Below are 12,990 nucleotides of genomic sequence, written 5' to 3'. Positions count from 1 at the left end.
GCTCAAAACTTTAGCGGCTCTACCCCGACCTTATTCGCCTCAGCATTCAATGCATCGATTTCGGCTTGCACAAGCGGAATGCCAATCTTTTCTCTCTCCTTCTGAGCCAGCTGCTCGATCTCACCAGGGAAATAAATCCTCTCAACCCCAGCAGCCTTTTCTGACCCAACAACACGCTCGTAGAGGTACTGCATTCTCTCCCTAAACTCATCCAGGCTCATGAACAGGTCAGGCTTGATAGCTACCAAGAAGTGGCCAACATCTGCAGGCTTGGAAGGATCGTAGGGTCCAGTGACATGGCCAGCAAAGGCTGAACCCGATAGAACTCCTGAGAAGACATCCATCATGATTGACAGTGCAGAACCCTTGGGACCACCCATTGGTAGCATGACACCACCCAGAGCAGCTTCGGGATCATCTGTTGGACGGCCCTCAGCATCAAGGGCCCAGTCTAACGGGATCTTTTCACCCCGTCTCTTCGCCTTGTAAATCTTGCCCCTCGCAGCCACAGAAGGCGCCATATCGAGGATGAAGTTCTCCATAGGTCCTTTACCAGGCGCACCACAGGCAATCGGCGAAACCCCCATCAGCTTACTCTTTCCACCAAACGCAGGCAGCGCAGGACTCGAGTTTGTAAACACCAAACTCATCATATCCGCATCAATAGCCTGCTGCACGATCCAAGCACTCATACCAAAATGGTTAGAGTGCTTGATACTCGCCATACCGATACCAAACACCTTTGCAGACTCAATCGCAGCAGCCATGCCCTTGTGAGCAGCTACAAAGCCGAAGCCGTTTTGGCCGTCGACGTGAGCTACGGCGGGTGTGACTTGGGTGAGGATTGGCTGGGCACTGGCGTTGAGGACGCCTTGACGGAGACGCTCCATGTAAGAAGGGATGCGGTTCATGCCGTGGGTGTCGACGCCGCGGAGATCGGCGGCGACTAGGCAGCGGGCGATGATGGAGGCATTCTCAGAGGGGATGCCGTTGCCTTTGAGGACGTCTTCGACGAAGCGTCGTGCTTCTGAGGCAGCGACTGGGAACTTTTGGGAGTCTTGGTTTTCAGCCATAATGGAATGAATCAGTTAATATGAGCTTAATCTAGTGTATAAAAGATTACTGAAATGTTTTGATACTTGATAATTCGTCAGTGATGTTGAGCGAATTCTCTCCATTCTTTTAATACTCAAATGTCACCGGAAATACGAGCGGGGAAGATCCGTTGCCCCAAAGACGTTAAAGCGGCATCTCCCCGCTCGACGGATTTTTGCCATCCTCGCACCTACATCCCTTAAACTCAGTACATCATTGCATGCCGAGAAACTCGATCCGTTACCGGCAGAATTACGAAAATGCCCGGGGTGAGGAATTCCAATGGGAAACGATCCCATCAAGCCTCCTTGCCTGATCGGAGTGCTCCCAGGACACGTATGGCATGTTCTCGGTGCCAGCGGCTGAAAAGAAAGGTACGTTTGGCACCAACTGGAGATAACTTGTTTTTCTAAACCGATATTTAGTGTAATTTGGAGCTACCAACCTGTAGCAATTGTCGTAGCGCTGGTGCTGAATGTGTCGATGGAAAGTCAGCTCGTGCTGATGCGGCACCTCGACAGTATGTGACTGCAGGTCATTTATAGCCCGCCATCATGGTTTCTAATTGACGATATAGATATGTCGCATCTTTGACGAACCGCATTAATTGGTTAGAGTCCATTGTCCGATCGAATTGTCCTGACGTCGACTTATCCCAAGGTCCGCCTGTCTTAGGAGAAGCTTGGAACGACACCAACTCTGAAGGTGCAGACAATTCCACCCTCCCAGCCCCAGCGCCAGAGCCTGTGCAACAGAGCTCTGAAGCCGTAATAAATCCTCAAAATGAGCCGCTGGAAACTCGGCCAGCAACGCAGCCTATAACATCTACTTCGGAACCCACAGGAGCAAGTGCCATGACCCACGAGATTGGGCTGGTTTCCCTTGCCACGAACCAAGATCCACGATACATCGGTCCATCCAGTGGTTATTTCCTAGCACGAGTCTTACTAGACTCTGCCTCGAAATCAGACGATAGCGTTGGTCGCGCCAATCGCAATGCTCCGTTCCCTTTAAGGCTGGTTGAAGCCCTACAGGGGCCACTTCCACTCCCGCCCAGAGACACGGCAATGCAATTATGTGAAGCGTACTTCAGCGCTATCAACTTACAGTATCCAATCTTACATCAACATCGGTTCTATGACTACCTGGATATGGCTTATGGTGGAGAGAGCCAGGACCCTGCCGCCCATTTCCAAGTCTTTATGGTTCTGGCGATAGGATCTGCTGTTCTTTCTGCTCGAACTAGAGCTCGCATACCAGCAGAATCGTATTGTCTCTCTGCACTTCAATATCTCGATGAATTAAATGTCGAGAACTCGTTGAAGGGCATTCAATGTCTTGTCTTACTCCTCATCTTTACTATACACAGCCCGTGCGTTCGCCTCAATGTCTGGTATCTCAACTATCACTGCATCGCTGCCCTGGTCGATCAAGGTCTTCAAAGGAACATCAGCATGGGGCCAGACCACAGCCTGTTCAATCAGGAGATGCGAGCCAGGATCTTCTGGGTCATTTACTCTTTCGATCGCATTATTGCGACTATGATGGGTCGACCAATTGGACTGCGTGATGAGGGCTGTGAGCTCCGTGTAAGTTCACCCACATTGCTGAATCATGGCGCAAACTAACGAGAAAGATGCCATTGGGTCTGTCCGACGGGCAACTTTTTAGCCAGAGGCAACAACATAGCACCGAGCCGTCCAGTGACATGGCATTTGCAGTTCACTTATTCGAAGCGGCCAAACTCAACTCGGAGATAAAATACATCGCTCAAAGCATCATAAGAGAGACCCCTAGATATGCTTATCCCAGAGTGACTAACATTAACGACTGGCAAAACGCCATGCTGCAGCGGCTGGATGAGTGGTCAGACAAGATACCAGGTCTTGGTGACCCTGACGTGTTGTATCTGCGAACGACTTGTCAGCTTCGATATCACGGTCTACGAATGCTTCTACTGAGGCCCAGTCCTGCCATTCCCAAACCACCCAAAGAAGCCTTGATAAAGTGTCACCAAAGTGCATGTGAGAGCCTACAGCTGTTTGACCAATTGTATAAGAAAAACCTGCTTGTTCATAGCTGGACTACTTTCCACGGGCTTGTCCTCAGTTCCATAACTCTGTTATACTGCATCCAGTCAGTGTCGGAAATCGCCCGCTCTACCGGTGTGGACGCCTTCATGTCTGACCTGAGCATATCCCTCAGCATTCTGGGGGCTACAGGCGAGCATTGGTCTGGCGCCAAACACAGTCGCGATATTCTGGATAGCCTGGGTAAATCAACTGTTCGATACATTCGAGAAAAGAACAGGCGATCCGAGGGTTTGCGTGACCGCTCTGCACCGCAAGTTAATGAACAGGTGATTGATCCCACACTCTCAACAGATGCATGGGAGAGTTTGGGGCAGGAGTTCAATGGCATCCAGGGATCGTCATCGCACATGAATATTGACGACGATATGGGGTTCATGCAGAACCAGTTCTACGAAGGGTTGCTTAACGAGACATTCGCTGAATACTTCGAGCCAACTGAGTCGACAAACCTCGATAACATTGTTCGCGACCTGTTCCAAGGCCTTATTCCAACAGACTCAATCTAAACCAATACATTAGTCTTGGGACCTTTGCGGCCCTTCAGCAGTCAAGAAGTCAAAATCGGCGCCTAGCTCAGCCTGGTTCACGCTCCGCATGTATAAACCTCGATAGCCTCTCATTCCTTCCCTCTTCACCCATGGTGTGGAAGCACCCTCGGCTTGCTGGAAGGTCTTGAGTCTCTCCTGGATCCTCTGTGATATTTCTTCATCAGATAGATCAACAGAGAGCTGCCTCTTTTCGACATCGAGCGTGATGAGATCGCCGTTCCTGACGATACCGAGCGGGGATTTGGGGTCTGCTGATTCTGGGGAGATGTGCAGTCCAATTGTCCCACCTGCTGTTCCACTCATACGGCCGTCTGATAGACGCAGCATATCCAACACTCCCTGCGAGGCAATCTTTCTTGGGATAGGGATCATGCCTGCTTCTGGCATGCCAGGGTTTCCAATTGGGCCAATGTTCTGGAGGACCAGGACACTGTCGGGTGTCACGTCCAGATCAGGATCATCTATTCTCTCCGCCATATCTGCAGAGTTTGCAAAAACGACGGCTTTGCCGGTATGCTGTAGTAGCTTTCGATACTTTGAAGCACTAGCTTTCATGATGGCGCCTCCTGGGGCCAGATTGCCTTTCAACACTACCAAAGACGATGCTGGGTACAATGGCTTGTCAAATGGCTGAATAACACTTAGTTCTCGGGGAACCGGGATGAGAGAATTGTGAGCAATTTCTTCTCCCAGTGTTCGGCCAGTAACTGTCAATGCGTCGAGATGAAGCAGGGGCTTGAGTTCATGGAACAAAGCGAGCATACCACCTGAAATTGTGAGCGTTGACATCACAACAGAATTAACGGCATACCTGAGTTATGGAAGTCTGTCATGTAGTTATCACCACTTGGTTTCAGATCAACCAGCAACGGTGTCTTGCGACCGATCTCGTCTATGGTTTCCAATGTTATCGTGCCTGCAACCTTGGGGTGGCGTCCGATGATAGCCATCAGGTGGACCACAGCATTCGTTGAGCCGCCGATTGCCTGCAGTACAGTGATGGCGTTTAAGAACGACTCCCGCGAGAGTAAAGCTTGTGGCCGCAGCCGTTCAACGTCTTTGCAGGCTGCAACGGCTAGTCCACCGGTGGCTTCTGCAATTCGCAACCTTGTCGCTGATACAGCTGGGGCAGTGGCGCCAGCAAAAGGCATCATGCCGAGTCCGACGAGAATGGAGGCCATTGTAGATGCCGTGCCCATAACACCACAAGTTCCTCCCTGGCCTTGTTAGACTTGATATCTTGAGCTGGATGATTAGAACTCACAGTTGGTGCTAGCTCATCATTGATAGCTGAGATATCTTCAATGTCAAGAGTGCCGGCTCTGTACTTGGCCCAGTTGTTACGGCAGTCTGTACAAGCTCCGATGCGTACTCCGCGATGACTACCGGGCATCATTGGGCCAGTGACCAGATGGAGTATAGGCTTGTTTGCCGAGATGCCTCCCATCAGTTGAGCAGGTGTAGTCTTGTCACATCCTATCCCAGTCAGCATCTCGCATTCAGGATACTCTAAAGGTCAACATACCGCCAATCAACACAACAGCATCACAAGGCTGCGCCGCAATCATCTCTTCCGTATCCATACTCATCAAATTCCTCAGATACATACTCGTCGGCGACGAGAAGCTCTCATGAATACTAATAGTAGGAAAGTCAATCGCCAACCCGCCGTTGAGCTGCACGCCCCTCTTGACAGCATCAATGAGCTGAGGAATATTGGCATGGCAGGGGTTGAAGCTAGAGTATGTATTCACGATTCCAATGATGGGACGTGAGAGTGCATCTTCGCTATAGCCGAGGGCTTTGATAAAGACTTTGCGGAGGAAGAGGGAGAAGTGAGGATCGCCGTATGAGGCGAGGCCTTGGCGAAGGCCGACTTTTGATGTAATGGGTTGGTCGAGGTCGTAGTCTGGGTTGACCACTGCTTTCTTTGGGTCTGACATTTTGATCAATGAAGTTGAGAAGAGATGATTGCAGGGGATTGGGTGTCGGCCTATCAGTGTTTATGTATTACTCTCCCCGGTGGCGATGATCACATATCGGCGTTGGAGGTGCAGACGGGATGACCCCGCGTCGGCCATCACGCAATATGGCCGATGGAGCACTTACACGGCATGCGGGAGAATCCCGCTACACACCAAGCCAAGGAATAAACAGATATATTAAAAAGCCGTCTGTATGATAGATTAAATGGCCATTCTCAGTATCCTTCTTGCTTCTTTATTCATCTACTCAATATGCTCGACCTCTCAAATAAAGTTGCCCTCATAATCGGTCTCGGCCAAACAGGTACCGAGGGCTGGGGAATCGGTGCAGCATGCGCCGTGACCTTGGCACGACAGGGAGCTGTCATCTTTGGCGGAAACAGAACACTCGCTTCAACTACAAAGACAAAAGAGACTATTGAAGCAGAGGGTGGAGCATGCGATATCGTCGCTACAGATGCCACAGACTCAGCTTCTGTGAAAGCGCTCGTTGATGCGTGTATGAAGAAGCATGGACGGATTGATATCCTGTTAACAAGCGTTGGACAATCCCAACCTGGAGATCCTGCGTCTATGAATGAAGAAATCTGGGACTCTCAGATGGACATCAACCTCAAGAGCGTCTATCTCGCATGCCACCACGTCCTCCCAATAATGGAATCCCAAAAAAGCGGCTCCATAATCTGCATCTCCAGCATCGCCGGCCTTCGGTACATCGGGAAGCCCCAAGTAGCCTACAACACCACCAAAGCCGCAATCCTACAATTCGTCAAAGCCACAGCGGTAATCTACGCCTCCAAGGGCGTGCGCTTGAACGCAGTTGTGCCTGGTTTGATGAACACGCCGTATACGCGGAGTTTGGCGGAGAGGTTTGGGAAGGGGTATGAAGAGTTTTGCAAGACGAGGGAAGAGCAGGTCCCGATGGGGAGGATGGGGGATGCGTGGGATGTAGCGAGTGCAGTTGCGTTTTTGGCGGCTGATGAGGCGAGATATGTCACTGGGCAGAAGATTGTGGTTGATGGGGGGATAACGAGCTCTACGGGGAGGGCTTAGGGTTTGGTGAGGGGGTATGTGAGAGTTTAGAAGTAACTTTTGATGTTCAATAGAGGCTTGATAAGATGAAGTTCGAGTTAAGGTTCAACTTATGGTTCTACGTCATGAGATATCATTTCTGAGGGGGAGTTGAGTCATGTAGATATTCAAGCTGGCAAGACGTTTCTGGCTCAGCCACCGGAAGTACACGATGGTTGAGATTTGAGGATGGCTTATCCAATGAACTTATTGACTACGCGTAGCATGGTTTACCTTGTTTGTATTGAAGCACAGATGTCAGAAGGTTCCGGTGTCTCTTCGAAGTATACCCGTACCTACGGGGTGTGAATGTCAAACGATATACGTCATCTCAACAGAGAAGGCCGTAGAAGTACATGGAAGGACGAGGCTCGGGACGAACTTACGTCAAGTATGATAACTAATAAAGAAGACGAGTTGAAGGAATTCTAACGGAAATATGTGCAATATCTGATGGTGCCAAACTTGAGGTCTGTAATTATGCGTGTTTGTGAGTTGGCTGCGTGACTACCGTTGCACTTACACTAAGTTGTTTAATTTGATCCGCCATATCCACTGAGCTTCAACTTCATCTGATAACGCATACTTTTTCTTCTCGGCGAGTTGATTACACGATCCCATGTGTACACCGGCGAAATTGCGTAGGCGGCATTCTCCCGTTTCTTGGTCCACATGCGGCGCAAAGCCGTCCGTGGTGTTAGTTCAAGCCAAGTCCAACCCGCCAGACATTTAAACTGATCTCCATCACCGGCAGATCAATAAATCATTGGTAAATCATTCCTCATTTCACAATGACAGTCGTTCATATCGGTTCGTGCCCTCTTTCGCCTCAATAGTGACTCCTCCCCCTCTGACTTACCCCTCAGTGCTCTTTAAGTTTCGCTCCGATGTCGACGAGTCGCATCGCGAGACATTTGTCAAAGAACTCAAAACTCTCAAGACGTTACCATGCGTCAAAGATGAGCGTCTTGTCGTGGGTGGTCCGTCTATTACGGATCCCATTGCGAGGAGTAAAGGCTTTCAGATATGCCTGTTGAGTTTCCACCACGATAAAGCTGCGCTGGCAGCCTATCAAGCAAGCAGTGAACACCACAGGTAAATCCACCTCCCGATTAGTTGCTAAAAAGAACAGAAGCTGACGAGTTACAGGGTCACAAGTCAATATCTCTGGCCGTTCGCGGAGGATGTAACGCGCTTCGACTTTGAAGTTGCAGAGGAGGATGAGGATACATTTGAGAAGAGCTTCAAGTTGTCTAGCCAATAAGCATAGAAGAGACTTACACGGAACTTACCAGTTGTTTGAGCATTACTCATCACAATGCGATAATGCAATGCAGAGTCACCCCGCACCGAGATAACATCGGCGGCCGGCGGCCAAGGCTTGACCCACCCCGCACTACTACACTACGGCCCGCCGCCGGCTTTTGATGATGCTACGACGACGACTTGTGAAGGTCTAGATTGTTTGTGGGGTTGAGAAAATATCAGCCCTTTTCTCTTCTATTCACAGATTCTCCCTTGTGCTTCGTTTGCGCTCTCTCATTATAGTTTCTGTGATTCTTTGTCTGTGATTGTTTCTGGTGAGCTCAACACCATCGTTTGTATCACCACTTGACTACTCATCCACCGTTTGGCTTTCACGATGCCCCGCTTCACTGTACCTCGCCTTCAGACCCTCAGCAAACCCAAATTTCTTAACGGCATACCAAATAATAGTATCTTTGCTATAGCGACTCTCATCACAGTCAATGCCCTTGTATGGATCGCTGCAGGCATTGTTCTGCATTTCCATCCGCGCCTCATCTCGCCAGCTGCCCTCTCCTACGTCCTTGGTCTTCGCCATGCTTTGGACGCAGACCACATCGCAGCTATTGACCTGATGACACGTCGTCTCATAGCATCAGGTCAACGTCCAGCCACAGTGGGGACGTTCTTTTCACTTGGGCACAGCACCATCGTCATAGTAACATGCATCGTCGTCGCAGCTACGAGTGGCGCTCTGAGGAAAAGGTTTGACGGTTTTCAGCACGTGGGGAATATAGTTGGCACGAGTGTCAGTGCCACATTTCTCATAATTCTCTGCATAGGAAATGGCTGGGTTCTGTACAAGCTCATCCAGCGCCTGCAAGTGATTCTGCAAGAGCGGAGAGATCAGGTCCGACTCGAAGGATTTGTGGAGGAGGAGACGCAGATTCAGGATCATTTTGCTCTGGAGGGGGGAGGGTTCTTGACACGTGTGTTCAAAAGGTTGTTTCGAGTTATCGACAGACCGTGGAAAATGTACCCCCTGGGCGTGGTCTTTGGTCTTGGGTTCGATACAAGCTCAGAGATTGCGATACTGGGGATTGCAAGCATTCAGGCGGTACAGGGCACGAGTATCTGGTTGATTCTGATCTTTCCTATTCTCTTCACAGGTGAGTGGCGATGCATCTGCATTAGAGTTGAAGTTTACTCACGCGTGATAGCTGGTATGTGTATGCTCGACACCACAGACGGAGCCCTAATGATGGCCCTATACACATCTAAAGCGTTCTCAAGAGACGTGGTTGCCATTCTGTATTATTCCATCGTCCTCACGGGGATTACAGTCGTGGTGTCAGCTTTCATCGGCATCGTCCAGGTTCTCTCCCTAATACAGAACGTCGCAGACCCTCAGGGGCGATTCTGGGATGGAGTTTCCTCTATCGGCGACCACTTTGACATTGTTGGAGGGAGCATCTGTGGTGTATTCCTCGTCGTGGGTCTCGGATCAATATTCGTGTATAAACCTTGGAGGAGACGTGTCGAGAGGCAACAGCAAAGCTTGATTCAGGATGCGGAGCCCTCCTTGGACGCTCACTCGCCTGCGCCTTCGCCAGAGCGTGAAGAGATTGGATTTGTTCAGGCACAGAGAATTGTTTAGCTTTCGTGCGTTTCTTTTTTAACTTGCGTAATTGGCTGCGGGGTTTTGCGTCTTCCCGGTGATTCGGTAAAGATTGCGGTGTTGAGGCTGCGTTCACACTCTAATTGGCAAGTGTGAGCTTGTATCCAACGAAGAATGAAGGAGTTACTCCTCAGTTTTGCGAAACCAATTAGGTATAATAAATCACTTGGTCACCCTTTTTGTTCTTTTCTTTCACCTCTCATCATCATTTCGATGAGTTTATGATCATTGGTTTTGGCATATCCATCGATATCGATATCAAATGAACATCAATATCATGGGTTCAGAAGCATCATCTGGTACGCTATCAGACCCCTACGCGGGTGAACTAGGTAAGTATATGCATCCTTTGCCGTCTTTTTTCTGGCCGACCACAACTGACAAGGTGAATTCAGAGTATCAAGACCTACAGGGCCAATTGGGTAACGATGTCACTTTCACCGACGACGACGTCAAGACCGCCCTGAACCTTTCCATAGGTGACACTGTCATTAGTTTACCTCTCTCCTTTCCAGAGGAAACCTTCACCTTTCCAGAGGAACCCTTCACCTTTCCAGAGGAACCCTTCACCAATCCAGCAACGTACAGTTATGAGGAAACTATAAGTTGCCTACAACGAGGTATCGATCAATTCTGGGACGATGATATGGCTTCTGGACAGATTAATGCCGGTACCAATATGTATGATCTTCCTGAAGTGCAGATCCCTCCTCAAGAACAGAATCCTCCCCAACCGGAGAATCCTCCTCAAGAACAGAACCCCCCTCAAGAGCGAAATCCTCCCCAAGCGCAGAATCCTCCCCAACCGGAAAAGCATCCTCGAGTGCAGAATCCCCCTCAAGAGCAAGAGCGAAATCCTCCACAAGCGCAGAATCCTCCTCAAGCTCCAAGTGCCACACCTGATGTCAAACCTATACCTCAGGCCAGGGCCCGAGGTGCAAAGAGGGGGGACCCCGGACCCTCGCCTCGAGCAGCAAAGCGACCCGCTAACAGGGACGATCAGCCCGCCACCAAGAAGGTGAAATCCGGGGAGTCTTCCCTGCCTCGAGCAGCAAAGCCAACTACCAGGAGAAACCGCCAGCCCGCGACCAAAGGGGAAAATTCTGAGAAGCCCCGTAAGCTGAGAAAGCTTCTACCAAAGCCTCCTCCGCCAGAACCTATTCAACCATACTATATTTCACCAATGGCCCCTGTACCTTGTCAACAGGAATTCCAGGCCAATAGGGGAATCGCATATAGTGTGGACAATCCTGCCTTGTATGGCGCTAATCGTCAGCCAGCTTCACATTGCAATGAGACGGTTAGCCCGGGTATACAGGGTCTGTATAACGGTTCTTCGAGGACGCGGGTGGGAATGGATCCTGGCGGTGCTGCGTTTTCTGACAGCGTAAGTATCCATAGGTCTTCCTATATGGTACCCCAGTCGCAGCGGACGATGAGAAGCACGCTTCCTACTCCAGCGTCTTCTCCTGGCATGATTCCCAATCCTATGTCACCTCAGCAGCAGCAGCTTGCTAATGGGATGACAATGAGAAGCGCGCTTCCTACTTCAACGTCTTCTCCTGGCATAATTCCCAACCCTATGTCACCTCGGCACCAGCAGCACCAGCAGCACCAGCAGCTTGCCAACGGGATGACAATGGGAAGCACGCTTCTGAGCCCAGTATCTAGTCCTGGTCAGATTCCCATGACGACTAAGAATCTTCCTCACCTGAACCGCTCAATGCAGGACCCCCAGGTAGGTTGGTTTCCAGCCACGACCAGCGAAGTAACCACGAACCCCCTACCCTGGAGCCAACAGCACAGTTACAATCCTTTCTTCGGGGGCCCTCAGTCTATGCGTCAACCCGCCGTGCCCACTGGGATGGGGGTCCAAGTAGAATGGACGCCGCCAGTGAACCTCAGCCCGCCGGAGCTTGGTCACCAGTACACAGGTCTACATCCTACCACGAGGTAGAACCTGGGTTGAGGAGGCATTCTAGGCAATTACGTGACAAAAATACTTTAAGATAGTATTAGGATGAGGTACTGTCCCCAAATGGTCTGCCACTGTGGTGCGCGCACTTGTTGAGGTTGAGGCTGAGGCTCTGGGTCACTCGGTTAGAGTGTATATACACAGTAGTATATCGTCGGGAGAGACAAGACAAGGCTCTCGATTGCGGAAATTGATAGTGTTTCCCAAGATCGAGAATGCGGGGTAGTCCATTCGTGAAGCTGGCTTGTATCGTCCGAATGGATCTTTGACCAGGCTGAGTCGTGTCGTGTCAGGGAAAAGAGAGGCGGATTTGCAATCTCAATCCCCAGTTTCTGAGGCTGATCAACCGAAGGGCCTGTTCTTAGGGAGCAAGAAAACTAAAGACCTGAAAAGAGGATGCTAAAATAAACTTAGCAAAGAGCCCCCTAAGATTAGGCTAGATTTACCTAAACATTTTTACTGCTTGGGGTCAAGGTCCTGAGTTTTCTTTCCTCCCTAGGTAGCTTGCTAGGGCATTGAAAGAGTCAGATGCGCCCCCGTTCTCGGAAGCGTTGCCACCCTTGTCGCTATTAGCTTAGGTAGGGTAGTCCTAATATCTGCCTCCTAATAGGCTAATTGCTTATCGCTGGTGTAACTAAAGTACAGCGTGGTACTGATAACACTCTGTTTCCTTATCCGGGCGCCTTTGTTCCAGAAATAAGTCAATGGTGTACGTACAGGCGCTTGCAGTGACAGGAGAAGCATTGCTTCGTCCGTCGGGTCTTTAGATACCAACCTAACCTCCCGAGAGTAGAGCAAGGGCTCATGACCAGTCATTTTGGTAGGTAATATCCGTATCACCGCCTTGAAGGCCTCAGGAGAGACAGTCTAGACAGTATTGCGCCCACTGTCGATCCGTGAGGTGGTCACCTCAACGAGTCCTGTCCCTGCATGATAAAGCGCTGTGCCTATCAATGGAGGCTCAGTGCAGTCTGCAGCCTTGGAGCGGGCGTCCCCCTGGCGCCCCGCACTGTTTGCCTCGCCAAAGTACCTTAAAGGAGTTGACCCCCAGGACCCAGGACCCTTACTCACTAACTGTGCTGCAGGCGTTCTAGGTTGGACCCCTAGAAATCCAATGCTGGGGACCCACCCACCGGCCGGGTCAACGACTCGACTCAGGAGTTCTAGCCTCGCTGTTTCTGACGAATCGGATCAACGGGATATTCGAGGCCATGCCCATAGCGGATGGCGAAAGATTAGTAGATCTTTGTTTCGACGGATCTCTCGTCCTTCGCTTCGCTTCGTTGCACAGTACAGCACT

General features: G+C 50.4%; 7 protein-coding genes across 7 annotated transcripts; 5 read left to right on the top strand and 2 right to left on the bottom strand.

Annotated features, from left to right (window-relative positions):
• Positions 1–2: 2 nt before the first annotated feature.
• FSUBG_382 (alcohol dehydrogenase) lies at positions 3–1,073 on the bottom strand (the record flags this gene model as incomplete). Its single annotated transcript, XM_036681742.1, has 1 exon — positions 3–1,073. The coding sequence occupies one exon, from the start codon at positions 1,071–1,073 to the stop codon at positions 3–5; it is 1,071 nt and encodes a 356-aa protein (XP_036543905.1).
• A 304-nt stretch (positions 1,074–1,377) lies between these two features.
• On the top strand, positions 1,378–3,694 carry FSUBG_381 (positive regulator of purine utilization; the record flags this gene model as incomplete). The annotated part of the gene is made up of 4 exons (XM_036681731.1): positions 1,378–1,431; positions 1,521–1,615; positions 1,673–2,684; positions 2,732–3,694. 4 exons carry the CDS (start codon positions 1,378–1,380, stop codon positions 3,692–3,694), a joined length of 2,124 nt encoding a protein of 707 aa, XP_036543904.1.
• Positions 3,695–3,703: 9 nt separating this feature from the next.
• FSUBG_380 (dihydroxy-acid dehydratase) lies at positions 3,704–5,679 on the bottom strand (the record flags this gene model as incomplete). The annotated part of the gene is made up of 4 exons (XM_036681720.1): positions 3,704–4,503; positions 4,548–4,953; positions 5,001–5,212; positions 5,262–5,679. The coding sequence occupies 4 exons, from the start codon at positions 5,677–5,679 to the stop codon at positions 3,704–3,706; spliced, it is 1,836 nt and encodes a 611-aa protein (XP_036543903.1).
• A 294-nt stretch (positions 5,680–5,973) lies between these two features.
• FSUBG_379 (short-chain alcohol dehydrogenase) lies at positions 5,974–6,774 on the top strand (the record flags this gene model as incomplete). Its single annotated transcript, XM_036681708.1, has 1 exon — positions 5,974–6,774. One exon carries the CDS (start codon positions 5,974–5,976, stop codon positions 6,772–6,774), a length of 801 nt encoding a protein of 266 aa, XP_036543902.1.
• Positions 6,775–7,583: 809 nt separating this feature from the next.
• FSUBG_378 (stress responsive a b barrel) lies at positions 7,584–8,056 on the top strand (the record flags this gene model as incomplete). The annotated part of the gene is made up of 3 exons (XM_036681697.1): positions 7,584–7,602; positions 7,659–7,887; positions 7,942–8,056. 3 exons carry the CDS (start codon positions 7,584–7,586, stop codon positions 8,054–8,056), a joined length of 363 nt encoding a protein of 120 aa, XP_036543901.1.
• Positions 8,057–8,434: 378 nt separating this feature from the next.
• On the top strand, positions 8,435–9,694 carry FSUBG_377 (high-affinity nickel-transporter; the record flags this gene model as incomplete). The annotated part of the gene is made up of 2 exons (XM_036681686.1): positions 8,435–9,206; positions 9,258–9,694. 2 exons carry the CDS (start codon positions 8,435–8,437, stop codon positions 9,692–9,694), a joined length of 1,209 nt encoding a protein of 402 aa, XP_036543900.1.
• A 298-nt stretch (positions 9,695–9,992) lies between these two features.
• On the top strand, positions 9,993–11,672 carry FSUBG_376 (uncharacterized protein; the record flags this gene model as incomplete). The annotated part of the gene is made up of 2 exons (XM_036681675.1): positions 9,993–10,047; positions 10,111–11,672. 2 exons carry the CDS (start codon positions 9,993–9,995, stop codon positions 11,670–11,672), a joined length of 1,617 nt encoding a protein of 538 aa, XP_036543899.1.
• Positions 11,673–12,990: the final 1,318 nt, after the last annotated feature.

The sequence above is a fragment of the Fusarium subglutinans genome (genome assembly GCF_013396075.1).
Source record: "Fusarium subglutinans strain NRRL 66333 chromosome Unknown NRRL66333_c0000002, whole genome shotgun sequence".
NCBI lineage: Eukaryota > Fungi > Ascomycota > Sordariomycetes > Hypocreales > Nectriaceae > Fusarium > Fusarium subglutinans.
Note: the sequence above shows the minus strand (reverse complement) of the source record. Positions and strands in the feature narration are given on the sequence as shown.